Source organism: Anas platyrhynchos, chromosome 13 (assembly GCF_047663525.1).
Source record: "Anas platyrhynchos isolate ZD024472 breed Pekin duck chromosome 13, IASCAAS_PekinDuck_T2T, whole genome shotgun sequence".
NCBI lineage: Eukaryota > Metazoa > Chordata > Aves > Anseriformes > Anatidae > Anas > Anas platyrhynchos.
In genome coordinates, this window is record NC_092599.1 from 7,492,263 (window position 1) to 7,514,022 (window position 21,760).

Below are 21,760 nucleotides of genomic sequence, written 5' to 3' on the forward strand. Positions count from 1 at the left end.
TTTGCAATTCCTTAAAAAACCCACTTCTCCCCCCAAACAGCACAGTTACACAAATAAATAGATATGCATATAACTTACCGGAGCAAATATCACCATACACATTTACAAAAGGATTTATAATCCAACTTGCGTCTCCTGAAATAAAGCAAGGTTTGTCTCATACTAAAAATAAAGGCTCCCAAAAGCTTCTCGCAGTGGAGAGGGAGAGAGAGAGGGAGGGAGGGAGGGAGCGAGCACCAGCTCCTTGCCTCTCTTTTTATGAAGCAAATAAGGAGAGCAAGAAAATCAATGCTGAGAGAAAGTGAGCTGATATACCAATCAGGCAGCAGCCTCAGCCTTATTTGCGGAGGGATAGCAAAATGGTCATATTATTAGACAATGACTACACACAGCCTAAGTGGAGAAATCTAATACTTTCCCCGTGGCAAGAGGCTGATTGCTTTGTTGTGGTGCAGGTACCACCACGGCGTGCTGAGATGCAGCCCTGTCCTCCCCACGGTGCCTGCATTCAGCTTTGTTCTGCGTGCACGCTCTGGGGGAAGGAGCACCTCACCATCACTGGGCTGAAGTTGGGCTCAGCCTAAAGAGCCTCCGAACCTGACACTTGCAGGTCGGGAGCTCTTTGCTGTGTTTTGCAGACCTCACTGCCGTGCCTCTCAGACAGCCGCCTGCAGCTCCAGCAAGGAGCCCACCCAGAAAGGGGATCAGACCTTTCAGGTCACATTTACTGCAATGTGCACTGAGCTTCTCCTCTGCCCTCACAGAACTGGACATCCAGAGCATCTCCCTCAACCTCGGGCTTTTTCCACTTCTTTAGTGTCAGAGAAAACCTAAGGGGAACCCACGGGTTCCCTTCTACCAAATGGTAAAAGTTCTGCACTATTAATTTACCCAAAGAAAACCTTCACCGTGCCCCTGTTTTCCAGGAGGAGGAGAGCACAGCAGGAGCTTAGCTCACTGCCTCTGACACGCAGGCATCTGCTTGCCAGCAGCACTCATCCCTGGCAGCTGCACACTGGGTCCTTAGGATGCTGCCACACCTGCTGCCCCTGCACCGAGCCACAAGGACCCCACAGCCCATCCCTGCAGACCCCTCACCAGGTTTCAGACCTTGACACAAGACGGCTCCACGGCTCCTTCCCTTTGCAAGGAGCCCGGCTCTCATCACAAGCCCATTGCCCCAGCGGTGTTTTGTGTAAGTGAGACCGTGAATCACACTCCGTGCTATTTTTTTTTCCCCACCAGCCCTGGGTTTATCACTGTTTTGCCCTCTTTTCCAGACTCTGCAACAAACGCATGTGACTTAATAGATGAAACACAATGTGAACTTTCTCTTTTATTTGGAGACAGAAGTTACACGCTGGCGTACAGAAACACCTGCTGGGTGACAACAGTTCTCCACAGAGCAAAATCTGAGCGCACTCACTTTTCCATAGCAGTTTGGAATTCAGATTGTGCCAGGAGATCTGCAATTCACAGGGAAAAGCATAAAGATACAAAGCAAGGGGACTGAATGCACCTGATAATTCCTGATAAATCAATTTGTCCAGTTGGGGCTGGCACTCCCAGCACTGGATGCTCACAGCCCAGGCACAGAGGATGCTCACACAGCCCCTGACGAGCTCCAAACCTCTGGGCCTGTTTCCCACGAGTGGGAGCCACATCGCCACACTGCCAGATGTCCCTTCTGGCACCACGGCCCTGCCTCTCCAGCAGAGGCAGCTCGCTGCCAGCCAGTGCTGCGAGGAGACATCACGGTGCCGAGGGAGTTCTCCAGGGAGAGATGCTGAAGCGCTGCTCCACAGCTTGGTGTGTTCAAACGGAGGGGAAGGCATCCGCCTGCTGCTGTGCCCGCTGCCCACCCGAGTCGCAGCCACACCGATCAGACAACCACGGTCTTCTGCATTGTGCTCAGGTCTACAGCTGGCACTGAAACTCACTGCATCTCACACAGACCTGCCTCCTGCTGCAAGGCGTGACCAGAAGTGAAATGCAAGCACCCCTCCTTCTTTGGTGGGATCACTTTATCTTCCCTCCCCACCTCACCCCTGGATTATCAACAGCTACACTATTGTTGCTACTTAAAAACTCACTGAAATCTTTGGAAAACCTCAAGAAACATCCATTAAAATAGCTTTGCAGAGATGCCCTTGGGAGCTGCCAGACCTTGGCCCTCTAAAACACTTGCCCACCTGGGTACCACCTGCACAGGACATAAGGGAGCAGGATGCAGGTTTAACCAGAGCACGACGGGTGGCAGCAGGTAATACCCTATCCTGTCCCACAGCTCCTTCAAACAACGCTGCAACACAGGCTCTGTGATGGAAGGAGACCCAGGCTTGATTTTTTTTTTCATCCCAAACCGTGACACGCCATGAATGGATCAGGTCTAACACTGCTGACAGCAGATGCGTTGGTGCTTGCTGATATGGCAAAACTCTCCTCGGGATGCAGCAGGCCCTACAGCACTGGTGCTTGCTTTGGCTTTATTAGATTCCTTTGGAAAACTTCATTTGAAATATTGGATGGGACACTTTACATTGCCAAGCATAAAACCAGGCTCTGCCAGTGTCAGCACTGCTAGGACACGTCTCTCTGTGCTGTATCAGAGCTTTCCACTTTTGATTAAGCTGGGAGTTTCAGAGCAAACTAAGATGCTTCATGGGATTTGAGCTCCAAACTCCTTTAGATACCACTGCAGAGCTGTACACATCCAGCAGATTTCTGCCAGCTTTGCTGCGCCACTCCAGGGTCTAAGGAGACTCAGCCCCTGCCTGCAGAAGGTTCCTGGCCAGAGCAGCTGGAAGGGATGCAGTGACAGCAAGGGCTGCAGCCCAGTGAGAAAATCCTCCTCCACTGGGACAGAAGCAGAATTAGGAGGCATCCTCAGGAGGACAGCATGAGACAGGGCTGCTTTTCTCCCAGCTGCACTTTGCCATCTCCCCTTGCATCCCCCAGCACAGGATGCCTAAAGCCCACATGCTACGGTGGGAAGGGCAAGGAGGGAGCCCAAAAGGACAGGGTACACTTAGACCCTCTTACTGCCGTGCTGCTTTGCTCTTGGTACAGGTGTTCATATCACCCCAGCAGCCCTGTTTTACACATCCCACCACACAGGACCTGAGCTGGAAGGTTTTCAGCATAGGGGACCATGGTCCTCAGCTCTGCCCGTGGCTGCATCACACCTGTCTGGCTAGGCTAAAGCAGGAGCAGGCAGCTACATCAGTGCCTGTGCCACATTTGCAGGACCTAATTAGCACTATCAGAGCCTCCATCCCAGCTGTGCTGTAATGACAACATACCTGAAACAGCCGCTGCAGATAACCCACCAGCCCAGGGAATACTCACGAGGGCTGCCCGTTTGCCAACAGAGATTTTTTCACATGTCCCTCTCAACCTCTATTTAAATTTGGGAAGGCAGAAAATTAACAAAGTCTGAGATCTAACTGGAGGCCGTTTGTTTTTCCCATGGAAATGGAACGCTTCCTAATGAACCTCCCCTCCCCCTGCGCCGCCCGGCTCTGGATGCAAATATTGCTGCGAGTTTATCAATCTGCGCCTTGTTTCACGCTGTTTGCAATGCTAATGAGTAAACCAATTTTGACATATTATGTAAGCCAGTTTCTGAAACAGAGATTCTTGGCAGGCCAAATGTAAACACAGACACCCTCTTGCATCCAATTTAAATGAGCATGTTGCTGAAAGCACGGAGGGCTTGATTCTGTTGACTTATTCCTGATTTACTCCAGTGCAAAAAAAAAAAAAAAAAAAGTGGAAAAACAAAAAAACCACCACCCTTCAATTCAATTACTAGTGCAGCAGCAATTTGCAAAATGGATCTAATTTTGTAACATGGAAATATGCTGGAATAAGCTAATGCAGGGTGGTGACTGGGGCACCGTGTGAGCATCAGCACAGCACACGGCCAGGAGCACATGTGCCATTCCAGATGGAGCTAATGGAGGAGGTGACAGCTCTTCCCTCCCCACCTCCCCAGCCAAATCCAGGTCCAGGTAGGGGACAACCCAGAGGGTGACTCCTTTTAGCCTCCTGGCTCTTCCACCATGGCTTTGCAAGAGGACCTTGCACACCTTGGCAGCCCCACGAACCACTCATCACCTCATCCACTCAGCCTACTGTGAGGTCCCCAAACTGGCACCTGGCCCCAGCACCAGGACAGCTGGACACCCTTATGGATGGATCATATTCAGCCTTTGCAGGCTGTCCGAGCAGCAGAATGACATGCTGGAAGGCACACAGGTTGGATGGCAGGCTGCGGTGCCCAGCAGTGCTCTGCCCAGTGACAGAGGGATGAGCCAATGCAAATTCAGGGGTAGCAGAAAGAAGGTGACATGCATTTTAAAGGCACCTTAAAAAACAGCTCTCCTAGAGAGCTGGACAGGATTCATTAAAGTGAAGATAAGCTGGAATCAAATCTCTAATTTGCACTTTTCACAATACCATCTGGAACATTTGCATCTGCCAAGAGCACAGCGTATTTCTGCGGAGAAGCAGAAGCAAATGGGGTTGCAACATACCTGGAGGTGGCCTTTACCCCTCTAATGGATCTGGGCATCTCCAGAGTGTTTTAAAGCTAAAGCACAAGTGTGAAGCTGAACTGAGCTGTTCCCACCACAGCAGAGGAAAAGAAATGAGATGCTCTGCTGTGAGGTTGGGTGTGCTGCTGCAGAAAATATTTATTACACGTGTCAGGGATCCTGCCAGGCATCAGAGCTACAAAGCCCAACCCCACGTTCAATCCCGTGACACTTCACAACATCAGGACCAGGATGTCATTAATCATACCTGGCTCTTTTGCATTATAAAACAAATGAAAGCACGAGGAAGAATACTTTTAGCCTCCAAGCAAATATCCCATCCTGAGCTTTCAACGATGACAGCAAACCTGAGAGCTCTTTCCTTCATGCTGCGCAGCACTTTCAAGCTACGATCATAAGCAGCCGAAATGTCACACATTTGCTGGCTCATCAAGTTCCACCCTGCAATTCTGGAAGTACACAGTTGCTAAAGCAATTCAAGGTTTGAGCATTAAGTTTTTTCTCATGCCATGCCTATACACGAAAAAGAAGAGGACAGTGCTCAAAAACAGGGCAGCTGACAGGTGAGCATCACTTGGGATGGAGACAGCAGGGAGATGAGCTGCCAGCACCCTCTGCAGCAAAGACTAGGAAGAGAAGAGGCCCTGCAGACCCCAGAGACCACACAGGACCTTGCCCAAACTAGTCTAAGCCCAGCTCTTTGGCAGGCAGCTCCCACCCCTCTAAGCATGACTGGTTAGAAGTCTGGCTGCTACTCCTGGCAACTCCCTTTGGAAAGCCCTCACCATCCACCCAAACACCTCCTGTATTTCTGATGGGGTTACTGCCCACTCCCCCAGCCGGCTTTTTCTTGTTGCTTTCCATGTCTTCAACATTAAGTACTGTTTCTGCACTTCTAAAATACCAAAGACTAGAAAAACATAGAACAAAAATAACCTGAAAGCCAAGTGGGCACGAACTGGATGATGAAAACAGCACGGAACAGGAGTGAATCAGATTAATTTCTATTGTAATTTTTGTAGCTATTTAACAGGAAGAATGAAAAAAAAAATCTAATTACTGTCAACTGTAAGTTTTCAGCTTCCCAGCCAGCAGAGTGCTGTTATTAAACTACTGCATAATTGCCTCTTTTACTCCGCTTCCCACAGAAGTTGTGTTATTTCACTCATAGTTAAACTCATAATATTGGCTTCATAACTAATCCTGTCAATTGAAATCCCCGGGCTGGTGCAAGGATAAAAATAGCTGAGTTGTTTCGTTCCTCAGCTTTCCTTCAAAGCCCATCTCACAAGAGCTGGGGCTGCAGCTCAGCAGGGCCACATCCCTCTGACCCACAGCTACCTGCAGGAATGTGCTCCAGCTGAGCACAGGGCATGGGGATGGAGGTGATGCCCCCCTGTGCTGGGCAGGACAGCTCCTGCCCATCTCTGCCTCCTGAGGAGGAGAGCCGAGGTGAGATATTTAACATCGCACAGCAACCCCACCTGTAAGCCCCAACCTTTCTGTCCACCCCAGGACTTCAGGCTGGCACTGAAATTTAGGTGATGCTTGCAGAGGCTGCGGGTGCATGGGGTTTCTGCCTTCCCCAGACACCAAGCACTAGGTATTTATCTCACACACAAGACCGTGCCAGGGCACCCAATTCCACATTCAAGCAAAGAAACTGAGATGAATGATCATTAAAAGAAATGGTGTTTGCTGCAGGAGAGCCAGGCTTTCTCAGGACTCCACACGGCGGCACATCCTCCTGCCAGCGGGATGCTTCTCTCGCCCAGGACACACAGTAGGGCTATAACTTCCACCCAGCTCAGGTTTGGGTGAGGCAACAGGGCTGGAAAGGCTGAAGGAAGGTGGCTTTGGTCTCACACCCAGCCCTGCTATCCCCAGCTCCGTCTCTGGAGACACCAGCCCTGTGCCAGGGATGCTCTCTGGTGGGCACGCACAGAAACTGCTGAGAGCAGGCAAGGAGCAGATGGGAAAGGATGTAACATCCAACACAGGCGTCTGGCCAGCAGCTGCTTCCCCTGCAAGCCCAGGACCCCAGCTTTGCCCTCCGACAGAGCTGCAGAGAACAGGAAACAATACTAAACCCCTCTCCTAGGGCTTCCACACACACCTAGAGCAGCTCGGCACCCATTCAGCTGCTTGCTTGGCTGCGACTGATGCACAGCCCAGAGCACAAAACTGCACAAAACACTCCAGCTGCACCCCGTGCCTGCAGGGGAGCCACAGGAGATGGCTTCAGCTGAGTGTTTTCCCTCCTGGCAGAGCCACCAAGCAGCAGCAGCACCACCTTTGCTTTCCCGGTTGAGATGAGAGGAAGGAAACTCATTTATGCCATTGCACAGTCCCTCGGTGCTCTCACACAAACCAGGGCTGCTCCCGGCAAGCCCAGCCTGGAGACCTGGGTGTCCCCTGGGGCTGGGGCCAGCAGCCCCAAAGATTTAAAATAAACACAGCCTGATGTAGTTCTTGTTTTCTCACTGATGTTTGTGCAAGTGAACCTGCAGGCTGACAGCCCTCCTTGTCCAGTAAGCCTCAGAGCTGTGGAGAAGCTGTGCTACAGGCCAAAGTTAGCCCTGCTGGTGGTGGCACTGAACTGCCAGTGCCTGGCCTTGGGGTCAGGGGACAGAGCCCACCTTCTGGGGCCTGCCTCCACATCTGCAGGACATAGAAAGGATGAAGGAGGGAAAAGCTCAAGTACCAGGATTGAAGGAAGCCCATTACCATGGGTAAGAACTGTCCCTGCACAGTTCTCTAATGATGTCCAAGTACAGGAGTAGAGGAAAAGGCAAAGGAAAGTGAAGCTGCCAAATATGTGGGCAGCAAAACCCCAAGAGGAAGAAGCAGTGGTGAGGGGACACCACGTGCAGACACCCAGAGCACCACAGCAGACAAGGGGGTACAGGCCAGCCTGCCTCTGCTGGACCCGACAGCAAATGCCTCCTCTTGGGATGCTCAGCCAGGTCCTCGAGGAGACATGGCAAAGCAATCACTCTTATAAAGCAATCACTCTTATCCAGATGTACATCCCTGGGCAGCAGTCCTTTGGTGCCTCAAACACTGCTCTGCTCTTCCTCTGTGTCCCCAGTCTCCAGTGCCTGTGGCATGTCCATTTAGTTCTGTCAGCTCTTCACCCCCCAAAGAGAAGGGGGAATGAGAGTCCCAGGCTGTCCTCTGCTCCCCCTGATGTGGCACAATGTGTTCATCAATCACCACAGGTCCTTCGGGAGGAACCTGGAAGAGGAGAGCACAGGCCACGTTAACACTACATAAATCAAGTTTTTAAAGTATAACTTTCAAATTTTCAAAAATCTGGTTTGAGCATGCAAGAAAGCGTGCTTCAGGTCTCACTATTCGCCAGATTCAAGTACTGTAGGTGAATGGGTAAAAATGCATTTCAGCTGATGATTTGGCCAGGGGAAAAGGAAAAGTACATTTCTGCTTCAATAGCACCTAATTAGCAGTGGGATTTTAGATGCAAAAGCAAAACATAGGCCTTGCCATCATCTTCTCATTTAACAGTTCAATCAAAGAAGTCATCAGCCTTCCTTGGTGGCTGTAATTAAGGGCTTGCACAGAATGCAAGGTCTGTTGTGCTTGCAGCTGAGCAGGGAGCCTTTCCTTTGGCAAATCTTGTATGCCTGGGTGAGTCTGCAGGCCACATCTGACTAAAAGTTTTCAGCCAGCTCTTAGCAGAAGGCTTGCTCCCAGATGTGGGGCATCCCACTGCTCCAGCTCCCTCAGCAGTAGTGGGTTGGCCATTTGGTAAAAGATTCCACCTCTCTAAGGGATGCCCAAGCAGATGGCCACTTTCTTGGTCATGCACTGCCCTATCTCTTCAGCTCTAAGACACGTTGACCATGGAAGGTCACAAGGGCATCTCGTGTAATCCCAACACTCAATAAAACCAGCCATGCCCATGACAGAAAGCAGCATTATCCTTTTTTTCCTCTGGCTATATCTTACCAGAATCAGCAGCAGCAGGGGTCTTCTGAACATCAGCTTCGGGAGGGTCGGGTGCTGAGGTACTGTATTTCCCCTGTGAACGAAGGGGAATGGTGCATTTTTTAAGTTCTGCGTTAGGCAGCCGCACAAGTCCTCTAGGTGGAACTTCCCTGTGGAGCGCAGGAGACTGTCCTTGTCCAAGCATCAGAAGGTGTCTGTGCAAGTCAGCTCATTGTCCTTAGACTTTAGCACATTTTTGTGAATATGAAACTCAAGCATTTGTTATTATTTCTTGATGTGAGGAACCCCCCAGCAGCACCCCAGTTTGCCCAGTCTCATGCAGTGTACGCAAGCTCTCACCTATGAGCTCCGTGCCAGTCACTTCCAGCAAATGGATCTTAAGTGAGCTGCCCAGGATCAGGAACTCCTTCTGAATGAGCTGTAGTATTTATAAATCCATCACACCCCAGCTGTTTCAGGCTACTACTGGTGGCTCTTTGTAGCTCTTTCTACCCCATCCACTAGCCTAGCAATTTACTCTTTTATTCTCCAGGCACATCACTTCTCTTGGTAGAAAAGCAGTGCCTGCTGCTGCCATCTAGATGAGCTCCACCTCATTAGCTCTCTGTTTCGTTATGAAACTTGGCTGTAAACTTATTTGCTCTCTTTCTGCTCACACCTCTCCGTTTCCCTCTCTCTGCTATTATCTCTCTAATTATATTATTTCATCCTGTAATGAATGTAGCGCTTGTAGGAACGATGCTCTGCAAAATTACCTTCTATTTGCATTTACATCTGAGCTTTTATCTTTACACAGAATAGATAAAGAGGGATGAGGAGGGATCTGACAGTTACCAAGAAGCAGCTCTGGCTGAACTTTTCACCAGCTTTGGAATTACTAATGCTTTTTTTTTTTTTTTTTTTTTTTATCCCCTCCAGTCTCTCCTTCTTCCCCACTTGCATTTGTCACACCTTTGGCAGGAACCCTCTGCAGCAGCCTCTCCTTCTCCAGAGGCACTGACAGCTCTCTGCTCAACCCAGCCACCTGGGCCACCACACCTGCAACCACAGTCAAATTTGGTTAAACAGGCTAACAGGCCTAAAATCCATGGGGAGGAGGAGGGAGTTCAAATGATGCGATCTTGTAGTCTTCATTTACTTCAAAAATCAACTTGGAAAATACAGCCAATCAGGACTTATAGAAAACATAGGTTTCAGGGAAAAAATAAATAAAAAAAATCACTGTATGCTGACTAGTAGAGCAGCCAACCCCACATGTGGGCTATTTATGCAGCAGTCAAGTAGTTCTGGTTTCAATGCCAACATGAAAGCCACAAGCCCCCATTAAGCTCTGAAATTCTGTATCTTGAAGCTCTGCATGAGATTCCCCCACGCCATCACTACCCACCGAGGGGTAAAGTGCTTCCAAATTGGATTGTCCATCCCTCCCTAAACAAATTCCCAGCTTCACAAGATGATAATCTCATCTTGGGAGCTGAATCGTGAAGCATGTGAAACAAGGCTGCGAGCCGATGATCAAACTTTATGAAAATGCCCTAGCTCTTACCAGGAGAGATCAAGCTAAGATGGATCAGAGAATTGAAATCTCATCATTTCATAAATCAAACCACCGCCTGCGTGCTCCCAGTGGCTGTCCAGGAGCACTCATGTTTGAAGGACTAATTGCAAACCAGTATGGTTTTCTTTGCTCTTTTCCAGAAGATAAATTAACAGAGATATCACAGAGATGCTGTTCTCCAGGCAGCAAGCCATCGCTAGGTCCGCCCAGGTGAGCCCCCCACATCTCATTTACCTTACAGTGGAGGTTTGCAGACACCTGGTTTTCTCTCACCACAGTGCCTGCCTGGTTTATTTCCAGTACAGCAGAAGCAGCCAGCTCTTCCCTGCCATTAGCACAGGACGTGCTGTGCCCCTGATGCAAGGCACTGCTCTGCAATCCTCATCCCTCCAGAGCAGCAGCTCTGGGTGCTGGGGCTAACCAAGCCCTGGTGTTCACAGAAGGTTGCATGTACTCTCCGAGGCAACACAGGTATTGCTTATTTATTATTTCTTAAAAGAAAACTTCCAGAAACACAGGCTCTTTGAAGCCACCCAGCCCAACTGTGCTGAAGCCGGCCAGCAAATTCAAAATGTATTTCTGCACCTTGCTGAGGATCAGGGAGCCAGTGCGCACACAAGCTGACTCACAGCCGAGTTATTTCAGCTGATGCTTAAGACAGGACTTGCAGACAATAAAGCAAACATCCTGCTCAAACTAATTGCCCTCCCCAGAAGCCAGGCATCTCTAGCCATCACTTCAAACCTCAGCTAGCACTCCCAGGCATCTCTAAGTGCTCGTCTCCCCTTGAGGCAATTAACTCCTAACTCGCTGACAGTTTCTGTCTCCAAGAAGCAGATCCTAAATTATCGGCACAGGACTTTGCGCTCATATCTCTAGCTTCTGTGCTCTTATTCCCTTTCATCTGCAAGGCTTTGCATGGGTTTGTGTCTGGGCGTGTGTTTTCTCACACCAGTGGATTCATTATTTATGGGGCCGAAAGAGCCAAGCTGCTCAAATGGCTGCTCATCATTTAGCTCTTCTGCATGTCTCTCAAAGGCATAATAAACATTATGGGAAAGCAAATATCAGGCTCCGTGGGGTTGCTTGAGGGAAAATGGAGATGCTACCTCGTGGGTGCCGTGCAGAGGGTGTGCCACGTGCCACGCTGTGTGATGGACCTCATGCCAGCAGCTGGCACTGCCAGGTCCCAGCCCTCCCAGAGCCCTCCCTGTGCATCCCCAGGGGTCTGCATGCTCCAAGGGATGCTCTGGGTCAGGCACCTTCCCAGCATCACCTACGTGCTTGGTTTTCACAGCTTTGCCAAACAGCACTAGAGGGCAGAGCTGTTTACCCTCAGCATATCTGACACCAAGTAAAAAACCTAAAAGTATGTATTTTCAGCAGTATCTGAATTCTAAATGACTGCCCAATCTGCAAGCCCATTAATATGCAAAAGTCACACAGCACATTTCTTTCTAGAAGTCACAAGCACAGGCATTAACAAACCAATGCCAAGCCTGGGTTTCCTTGCTCTGACTGCTTTCCCAAAACCTGGAAGACCCCACGTGTGGGGCTGCCTCTTGCTGGCAGCACTGCCAGCCAGGGCTTCTTGCAGTGGAGGACATGGGGTAATTCCAAATCATCTCCACGATGGGCAGATAGCAAAGCCTGTTTTCTTCCCATCACTGATTTTAGAAAAGGACCTTGCAAATCAGCAAGCTTTGATCAGAGCCCTGAGATCACAGACCTCACCGACACTCCCCTGGCCAGGCTTGCAGCTAAGCCTCTCAGCAGCTGAGAAATGCTTCTGAACAGACACAGTGTTCCAGGCTTTATTTAGCTTTGATTTTGAGAGCAGAGAGCTCGTAGGAGCCCCCCCAAGGCAGTAAAGCAGGGCTGTTTGAGGGTACATCCACCCACCCACGCCAGGAGCCTCGGTGAGCACCTCCACCAGTGACCACCACAGCTTCCAGCTCTCAGCTCACTGCACCTCATGCAGGAGGGACAATAATCCCCAAACCTGCCTGCTTGCCCCATACAATCCCAAAGCCTTTGTCTGTCATAACAATCCCTAACTTTCTTATTGCACTTTGCTGACGTGCTCCTGGAACCAACTGCCCAGGGCCCGGCTGCTTGAGGAGACGTCCAGCTGATGGGCAGCAACAGAGCAGCGGGGAAGGAGCACTGAGAAACCCCAGCTGAGGATGCAGGTCCTAAGAACCCCACTCCAAACCACTCAGATATCATTTTCTTATTATTTCCCCAGTGCGCACACAGTGTGCTTTTCTTTATTATCATCAAAATCAGTCACCCTGCAGGTCTGCCTGCTGCTGGGAAGGGAAGCGGAGGAGTCTTATGTGGAAAGTCACTGTTTGTTCCAGGAACAGGGGAACTTGCTTATGAAGAACTGTAATGCATCGTACCGGAGCACCTGGCCCCGCTTCCTACGATGGCACTTCATAAGAAAACCTCTCCTGAGAGGGAAGAGAAAGGCCTGCAAGATACAGCTCTGAGCACAGTGCATTAATGGCTTAGGTGACGGCATAGAATAAAGCCGGCGATCTTGATAGTCTGAAAAAAAAAATAAATCTATTATTAATACTTACAGAGCAGGAAGGAAATTATAGTTATATTGGTTTTATGTCTCAGTCACACTTTGCCCCTTGCCACAGTTACTTTGCACCACATCCCTGCCTCCCAGGCACAACCTGCATTTCCTTCCTCGCAGAGAAAAGGCACCGCATTGACTTGTTTTTGTGCAGAACTTGCTTTTAACGTCACCCAGCAAAGAGGGTTGGCAGGGTCCTCAAGCAGAGGCCAGGCAGCCTGTTGCCCTGCCCAAGGCAGGGGCAGCTGTGCCATTTCTGGCAGATGTCTGTCCAACTTCTGACCCCCAGCAACTGCAATTCCCCAGCTTCCTGGGGCAAATCCATTCCAGTGTTTCTCAGCCCTCATATTTAAGTTATACATCCCTTAATATCATTTCTGCTCATTCCTACCACCAAGTATGTAAAAAACTGTCCATTCCCTTCCTTTCTGTAGCAGTCCTGGAGAACCCATCCACAGCAATCTCATCTCCTTGCAGTTCCCACCTCTCAAGACTAAACAGCCTTAGTCATACAACTTTTTTTCACCTCACAGCCTCTATTCTCAGAATATTTTTGGTGTGTCTTTCTGTGCTCTGCTTCCCCAATTACCTCTTCTTCTGAAGGCAAAGCCCAAAACAGGATGCTTTCCCAAGGTCTAACCAGCATGGAAGGACTGCTTCTCCTCCCCACGAGGCAGCTGCCATACCCCACACCTACTTGGCTGTTGTGCACCACCACCCTTGTTCCTTCAGGCTAGGAAGCAGCAGCTCACAACCAGAGCCTGGCCTCAGGGTTCCCTGTGGGGTCACAGCCAGGCTGTACTGGTGAGGCTGCTCCTGCACCTCCCCAGAGGATGCTTACAGGAAACCAGATGGCTCCAGATATTTTCTCCACATCAAAGCCAACTCTTAAATTACCTCAAGGAGCCACCAGCCTCTTTCCACTGGCTACATAATGGCCCAGGCAGATTACGCACCACAATTTAATTACCCTAAGAGCTCATAATCCCCTTACTCACTGGCTACTTTGGCTTGCCTCATGCACACTTTGAGTCCTACCCTGAACATCTCCATTTACTCACATGCTGCAGAAGAAGAAGCCACCAGCAAGGACCAGCTTTAGGTCTGACACACACACACATTGCCTGCTCAGCTTCCATCCATACCAGCCACTAGGTACAGAACTGCTGCTCCTCCCTTGAAAGCCACGGCTCAACAAGCCTCTGCAGATGGGATTAATGATGGTCTCTTAAAATTTCAGCCTGGTTGGCCTGGAATCACCTGCACCGAGTTAGACCTTCAGCTCTGGTGGGCTTATTTCAAGCTGCCAGGCCAGGTGTGGCTGGGTTCCTCCTTCTGCTTTGCACAACACTCGAGCATCTTTTAGATTGCAGCTGAACTTCCCTCACCCCTTATCGTGCACTAAACAATTTGGCGTGCAGCTATCTTCTTCAAACAGAGTCAGGCAGAACATTAAGATGGATATTGTTCCTGCTCCCCAAATGATTATAAACAAATTACTGCTGGAAGGAGCAGCATTATATTATCCTAACATTAGATCCACTTCTTTGGCTGGCTGGCTGGTTGCTGTCTAACTGTGACTGTGCTTGGCATGGGCAGTGGTGGTCCAGCTCTGTGCTGGGCTCATTTCGTAGAATACTTACATTTACTCATTTGATTTACATGTTATCTCCAGGTCTGCTGCAAGTCTCATTAAAAAGTCATAAATTATGAGCAATAAACTCACAAACCATACAGAAGGACTAGCCCCGTACCAAGAAGAACACAAAATACTAGCACCCTACATAAAATGAAGCAAGGTCAGACAAGGTCCTAGCAGCATTACAAAGCTAACACCCCCTGATGTCCATGACCAAGGCTGAACCTGGTTCAAATCACCCCCAGGTTTTACTGTACAGCAATTTGTGACTGTAGCCCACACGTACCTGCAAAATCTGCTTGTGGCAGCACATATGGTGGTTGTGCAGCAAAATACCTGAACGGCAGAAGCAAATTCTCATGATAATCATAAATGCTCAATTAGCTTAGACAGTTTTTCAGTGCCTGCTCAGAAGCTGTTTGACTATTTAATTATTTAAGCGTAGAGCAGCCTTTTTGTTATTGCAAAACTGGGGCCTGTCATCAGGCGATAAATAAAACACACACAAACTGCTACCTGAGAAGCATCAAGGAGCCAGAGAACCCCAGGGCCTGGACAGATTTAAGATCAGAGCATCGCTGTCACTTGGCTGTGCCAATCATCACATTAAATGTGATGGGCACGATACCTGCTCAGGTACTATCCAGGCATAGCTGGACATCCAAGAGGAGCTTGTGAAGGGGGCATGCAGGTGCTATTCCATGGGGCAGTTTCACGCAGCCTGTGCCCATTCTCACCCCCATGATGCTCTCCATGCCCACAGAGCCTCCCTCTCCTGGTGTTGTCTCCTGCAGTGGGCAGGAAAGGCACAGGGGCTCAGAGGTACAGGGCCAGGACCTTTGGGCTGGGGAACACACTGAGCAGCCTGGGATCTCTTTGCCTTGTACCTGCAGCTCACATTTTGTCTCATATGACTGCCTTTTTTATTTTTTATTTTTTTATTTTGAAGAGGTATCTCACCAGTTAGGAAAAAAAAAAAAGGACCAAAGAATATCCAATGTGACATTTAAAAACTGAGAATCACCTTGTAGCTGCAAACCCACATAACGAACGTACCCATTTGCTCCTCTTGTATCGTGCAAGTATTTTTAAATTCAGCTTTCATAAAAACATGCTCCATAAGAAAGAAAAAAGAAGCCTCTTTATTTGTAATATAACAATTTGATTCTCTTTTATGATGTTTGCATAGTTTTGTTTAATTTTGTAGAAAACCAAAACAGAGACTGGGATCAAAGAGAGTGATTTCATTAGAGCTGATAGGTTTTATAGAGTTCTGCAAAGTTCCACTGTTGCCTGAAGATGTTTTAATGCCGGAAAGATCTTTGCATTTCCAGCCTGCCAGTTTCTGTTAAAATTAATAATTGCAGGCATAAATGGGCTGCTGGTTCTTACCTGAGCTGTGACTTTAGCACCCAGCTCAGAGGTGACATCCTCCCATCTGCAGCAGGCAATTTGGGGCAGGCTTAGAAATGTCAGCCAGGTCACTGCCAGCAGGTGACACCACGGCCCATGCCTTGGATTAACCAAAACTGCAAGTACTTCTCTGTACCTCAGGAAGGAATGAGTGGGAAATTGAAAAAAAAAAAAAATCACTAGTCTCATGTTTATTTCAGCTGATCATGAAGCCTCTAGTTATTTTCTTAAATGTTCTTTTCCTTGTTTTTGTAAAAAAAAAAAAAAAAAAAAAGAAAGAAAAATCCGCTGTAGTAGGGTTGTCAGTGACAAAGCTTGACAATGTTGTGCAGTACATAACCTCAGATGTACACAGGCTTAAAGGAGGCTTTGTAGGCAGTGTTACTAAAATACAAACACATCCAGTCAGCTTTGGGGTAATTGATACTGTTTGTGGCTAAAACTAGTCGACACAAAATCGAACAGAGGTCACAATCTGCCCTCACCTTTGCATGTATAAAGTGCTGGGAGGCGATGGGGGAAACAGGCTATTATTTACAGGGCATATAATTAAAAATTGAGTATAAAATTTCCCGAGGCCATGCCTAGGGCCCACTGTTGACATTACGTTCCCATGTTAGCACAGACACCGAGATGCAGTTCCCTCAGGAGATGCCTGGCGTGGCCAACCCAAGGCCAGGTATTCACACCCTGGAAGAAATCTTTGGCTGCTTCTGTATTTTTCTCCTTGTTTCTCTGGAGCACAATTATCCTGGAAGGGTGAAGTTCAGTCGATCCATTCCAAGCTGGGCTGGCTGCATTGAATCAAGATTTTAGCTAATTAAAGAACTATCGCAAAACAATTTTGCTCCCTCCCTTGTTTTGAGGTTTGGACTCAGGAAAGCAGAGAAGCTTTGAGACTGTCACGTCCAGGACTCCTTCTGGCGAGGCTGGCCTTGCTGCCAGCCGTGGTTATTTTGGTGCCTGCTCACGGCTGAGCAGCAGCAGCCCTGGAGGCATCTGATGCAGAGGAATTTGTTCAGAAATCTCACAAGCTAACAAAACACGAAGTTCTCAGCAACCCCCTCTTTGAAGAGTGTTTTTCTTAGGAAAACAAAGTTATTTCTTTGCCAGTTCTCCATTCCCCCCAGCTCCACCACCAGCGATGATGCTGGGATGGGACCGCCACATCCTTCCAGTGACACCACTCACCTGGGCCTTCGAGCAGCCTCCATGGTATTGCTCCTGCACCAACTTCAGCAGATGTGGCTTTCCTCAGTGCCTCTGCTATTTTAAGGCCCCCATCCTCTTTGCAGAAACATATGAAGAAATGCTAAAGGCATGTGAGAGCCACTCCAAAGTGAAGGCACTTTGAAGCCTGGGTCACTTCTGAGGTTCCTGTGAGCTCGGCCAGGCTTTCTGCTGGGCAGAGACGCAAGGGAGAGCTGCTCCCCGCCGTGGAGCTTGGCTGTGCTTGCTGCATGCCCCCGTGCGTCCAAAAATAAATGGAGATGCTCCATGTATCACCAGGACAACAGCCAGGGGGTTCTAGGGGAGGTGGCATGCAAAGGAAAAAGCCAAGGCTGCATATTCCCTGGAGCTTACAGCAGGTAAGAACATAATACAGATATTTAGTGATCTTGTTGTTGCTATAATCCAGGCAAAGTCACAGCTGAGTCCTTCTGGGGCTTTGATTTTAACGCTCAGCCCTTGTAAACACGCTGGCTGAACTAAGGGTATGAATAAAGGCAGCGGGAGGTTTTTCTTCTGCAAAGAGCAGGGGAAAAATATTTTATTGAAAAAAAATATCACAAAAACAGACTTCTATTTAAGCAATTTCTTTCCAAAATTTTGGAGAGGATTTCATTTCCTCTTGAACTTGACATCAAAGCAGACATCATGCTTGGGTTAATAAGCACAAGAAGCGAAACCAATTAAAATATTACTGTCACCGAAGGCAGACCTGACTGGGTGTAACAGCCTGCCAGATTTTCGCTGATGTGGTGATGAAACACAAATATTTATGAGCCAAACGTTGCCTCCACCATCATTCAGAGCCCTCTGTGTGTTCCAGCACCGAGTCAGGATTACAGCAGGGGAGGTTCGTAGCAGATGAGCTCTTCGCCTCAGCCCCCCCTGCCAGGGGAACAGCAGCAGCTGCACTTTGTCCCTACGCCTCTCCTCTTCATCACAGCATTAGGCAAATGCGAATGAAAGCGTGAGGCAGAGTAATACCACTAAGAGTGAAAAATCCGGAGATAACTTTGAAGTGATGAATCCAGACGCTGCACAGAGAAAGCCTTATTCATACCACAGCAACAGGGCCCCTGCATTATTAAAAGGAGCAGCCTTGAGCTCCCGGCAGACAAAAAGGAACTCTTCTCCTTTACAGAAAGGCACAAGAAGAAATGGCTTGCCAGCCTCTCACCGAAAGCCTGCAGCCAAGCCAAGAGCTGAGCCTCGGTGGCAGCCCAGTGCCCTGGAAGAAACGTCCCGGCAGTGCAAATCTCTACCTGAAAATTACACCTACCTAATTAAGAATATTTTCCTCCATGTCTATGACATCTATCGCTACAGCTCAAGAGGGATTTGTGCTGTTGTTTCATAAATATCACCGTTGCCTGCTATTAAGGCCCAAGTCACACGTTTGAGTTTAGGCACAGAAATGTTTGTTTTCTGCATCATTTGAAGGCTTCTACATTACAGAGTGCAGCAACAAGAGCAGTAGTTGTGGGGTTGTGTCTGTAAGTGAATCACTGTAATTCTTCTGACATACTTTATCGTGCACTTTTTATGTACCATACCAAAAGCTCCTCAGCTCAGTTCACGTCAAAGCAGGCTGCCCTAAGACTGGCAGCCTTCTGCTGCAAGCTTCTCTCATCTTCATAGCATGGTGTTCCTGAGAACTGAACGGAAATGAGTAGCTGGGGTTACTGAGGCACTGTTGTATTTTTCAGGAGGTTATGGGTCTCTACCGTGGTACAGAGTAGGAATAATTTAGATAAATCCTTGTCAGGAACAGTTTAGGCTGATCCTGCCTTGGGGCAGGAGAATGGCCTCAATGAACTCTCAGGATCGAAAAGGATGAGAAATAACTGAATCACACGGGAAAAATGTTACTGATTGGATGGATAAAGCTGAGTAATTACTGCATTACCTTTCTATGTCTCTAAATGACAAGAGATTCTGTAAAGCCACGTGTGGGCTTGGTTTTAGAAAGACCACACTGCTTTTGCTGAGGAAATAATTGCTCATTTCAAGCATCCTATTCCCAAATCCACTTTCTGGGTCACATACTTGCTCCTATGTAATGCTCACAAAGGAGGAGTGGCTACAGATCTTTTAGGAAAACGATAAATTTAATTTCAATTCTACTGTGATCTACACTGCATCCTCAGAAGGCTGTGGGAGAATACAGCAGCCAGAAACGAGAAGTGAGCCAGTTATTAAGTTCAAGCAAGACGTTAATTAACCTCCAGGAAAAACACCTCCAAACCTATAGGGAGGAGAAGGAAGGAAGGGAACGGTGCAGGACTCGGCTCTTGTCTCCTGCCCAGGTCACCCACTGCCTTCTCCACACAGAAGGAGAAGGTGCAGCTGCTATCTCTACAAAATATGAGCAAAAAAAAATCACCTTAAACTAACAGAGGGGAATTCCAGCTTGGCCTACAGGGAAGAACCACAGGTTAGTTGAAATGCTGAACCAAAGATCCTTTACAATCTCAATACCAATTTGCCCACTGCCCTCAGGACAAGGCACTGCCTCCCTGCTCTGCCCCAAAGGGCCAGCCCCAGGGCATCAGCATGCCCAGAGCCATGGATTTTCACAGGCTCTGATTTCTCTCTCCCTGCTTCACAGCCAGCAGCAGCCACTGAGAGCAGACGAGCCCATGCTGCTAGCACTTTGCTGAGGAACCAGCACTGGATGTTTGCTCTTTTTATATTCTTCATCCATGAACACAGCCCCCTCTGGGCTGCCAGTGTGACCACTCTGAAGGCAACCTGCACATCTCTGTCAGGGAACGGCTGGGTGTGATCCTGCCTCTGACACACGGGCACTTATTTGCCATCAGTCTTCACTGATGGAGAAGGTCAGCTTGCCTCCTTTCTTGCCTCCAAGCACTTTGTACTTAGTCCCTTGCAAAGAGAATCCTTATACCTGCCTTTAATGTTAGGGTGCTTGCAGTTCCCAGATAAACACAGATTCTCCTCACAGGGAATTATTTCAAACTGTCCCATATTCCTTTTTTTTTTTTTTTTTTTTTGTTATATCCTTTTCTCGTAGACAACATGCACTGGTGAGATAAACTGGCAGCAGGTGAACAGACACGGGAGTGGAGATTTCTCACATTTTGGATGTTATAGGAGGCAAGCACAGGAAATCGTGAGTTCCTAGAATCGTTACAACTCTGCTGCCAAGCCTCAACTCGATCACAGCACGAGGAGCAGGAGCTCACCTCGAGAAGGGATGAGTTGTATGCAAACCTTCCTCCATCAGCATCTTGCTGTCTCACTGCAGCAGCACAGGCTCCTTTCAAACCACCTTAAATACCACTAAAATATCACTCATAACACACTAATTGTGCACTAATCCATGTACCTTTGGCTGTCTCAGATGATGAAATTATAACCCATAGTACAGCAAGTGGGGATCATTGCTCTTTGTACCAAATAGCTTTTCCCTGCACTCAAGATCATCATGGGTAGGTTTTTATATGCTAAATTTATGCAAATAAATGCCACTTTGGCAACTTCTTTTGTCAGCACTTTTATGACAAGTTACATACATAATGCAATGAATCTGTCCTGCTGAAGAAAAAGGCAAGCGTTTCTGAGGAAATGAGAAAAATTTAGGAAAAATATTCCAGTCTGGAACAACTGTCAGCACCTTCAGAAAGTTATTCATTGTTTCCTTCATTGGTGAAATTTATTGCAAACAAAGAAAAAAGAAAAAAAGAAAAAACAAAACAAAAAAAAAAAAAAAAACAAATACAGATTGAAGCAGAGAAGCCTCCCAATGACCAACCTCTGCACAACAGCCCCCCACCCAGGATGCTGGGGCTGCTCTCTGGCATGAGCTGGTGTTCAGCAGGAGCTTTGGCAGCAAAGCCTCCCTCTTCGCAAGCTTCCCAGGGCCCTGACTCACCGCCACAAACATCTGTGGCACATTAAGCTGTGCATCTCTGAGCTGGGAGAGCAATGTCCTCTATCTGACTAAATAAATCACATTACTGCTTCAACAGACATCACTGTAAGGACTCGATACCCAGGCAGATCTTGTTAGCGGAGCTCCTCAGCCTAGCACCTCGGAAGAGGTTAATCCATTTAGTCAAGCCTTGAAAGATCAGGCTGCCAGCAAATTTCACCGTATTACACCTGGGATCTGCACAAGGCAGAGATTTTTGGGTGAGATTTTATTTTTTTGAGAGCAGAACATCCTTCCCCTGCAGTGGCATCTCCCAGCACCAGCCACAACTGGTGGCTATTTTGAAGTAGCTTTCTAAATCACAGCTGCAGGCAAGCTCCTGGGCTTCAAGAGGGATCCCTCCCTGATTTTGATGGGAGCATGAAGTAGGTTGTTGCATAGGTAAAACCAGAGATCTGTGTTTGTTTTGTTTTTCTAACGCACCATGATCTGCTGACACATATAATGCAGATTACAGGCTCTGAGTACATTAATAAAGGTCAAAAAGGTCAGTATCACAAGGTTGTCACAGGGCATGGAGAAATAGACATCTTTCCTTAAGTTTTCTCATAAATAATGAAAATTTGTGACTCTTCAATCTGCTGATGCTGAATCAGCTGCTCCAGCTGAGAGATGTTATATCCAAAATATTCTGTACCTGGTATCTGAAACAGCAGATGCTAACGGTCCTCCATCCCCAGACACAGCATTTCTGACCTGGGAAAGTCTCTGCAGTTATGATTCCATCACTGTTCCCCTCTAATATGTAAGAAAAGAGCAATATGTCTCGTTGGTTTGCTTTTAACCACATTTTATGGGATTCAATGTAAACAGAGCCACCTGTGCAAAACCAGGAGACTCCAATTAA

General features: G+C 48.1%; 1 protein-coding gene and 1 long non-coding RNA gene across 3 annotated transcripts in view; both read right to left on the reverse strand.

Moving 5' to 3' along the window:
* SYNPR (synaptoporin) overlaps positions 1-21,760 on the reverse strand; it is a 90,546-nt gene that overhangs the window by 36,480 nt on the left and 32,306 nt on the right. The window contains exon 1 of one of the 2 annotated variants that reach the window (XM_021274937.4): positions 79-512. The exons of the other annotated variant lie outside the window; for it this stretch is intronic. Coding sequence (XP_021130612.1) covers positions 79-102 — 24 coding nt within the window. The 5' untranslated portion in view covers positions 103-512. Of the gene's footprint in view, positions 1-78; positions 513-21,760 lie in introns of those variants that run through there. 2 annotated transcript variants of the gene reach the window in all.
* On the reverse strand, positions 11,898-13,720 carry LOC113845064 (uncharacterized). The gene is made up of 2 exons (XR_003500286.3): positions 13,266-13,720; positions 11,898-12,639 (listed from the first exon to the last, which is right to left on the reverse strand). It is a non-coding gene; the product is annotated as an uncharacterized lncRNA (long non-coding RNA).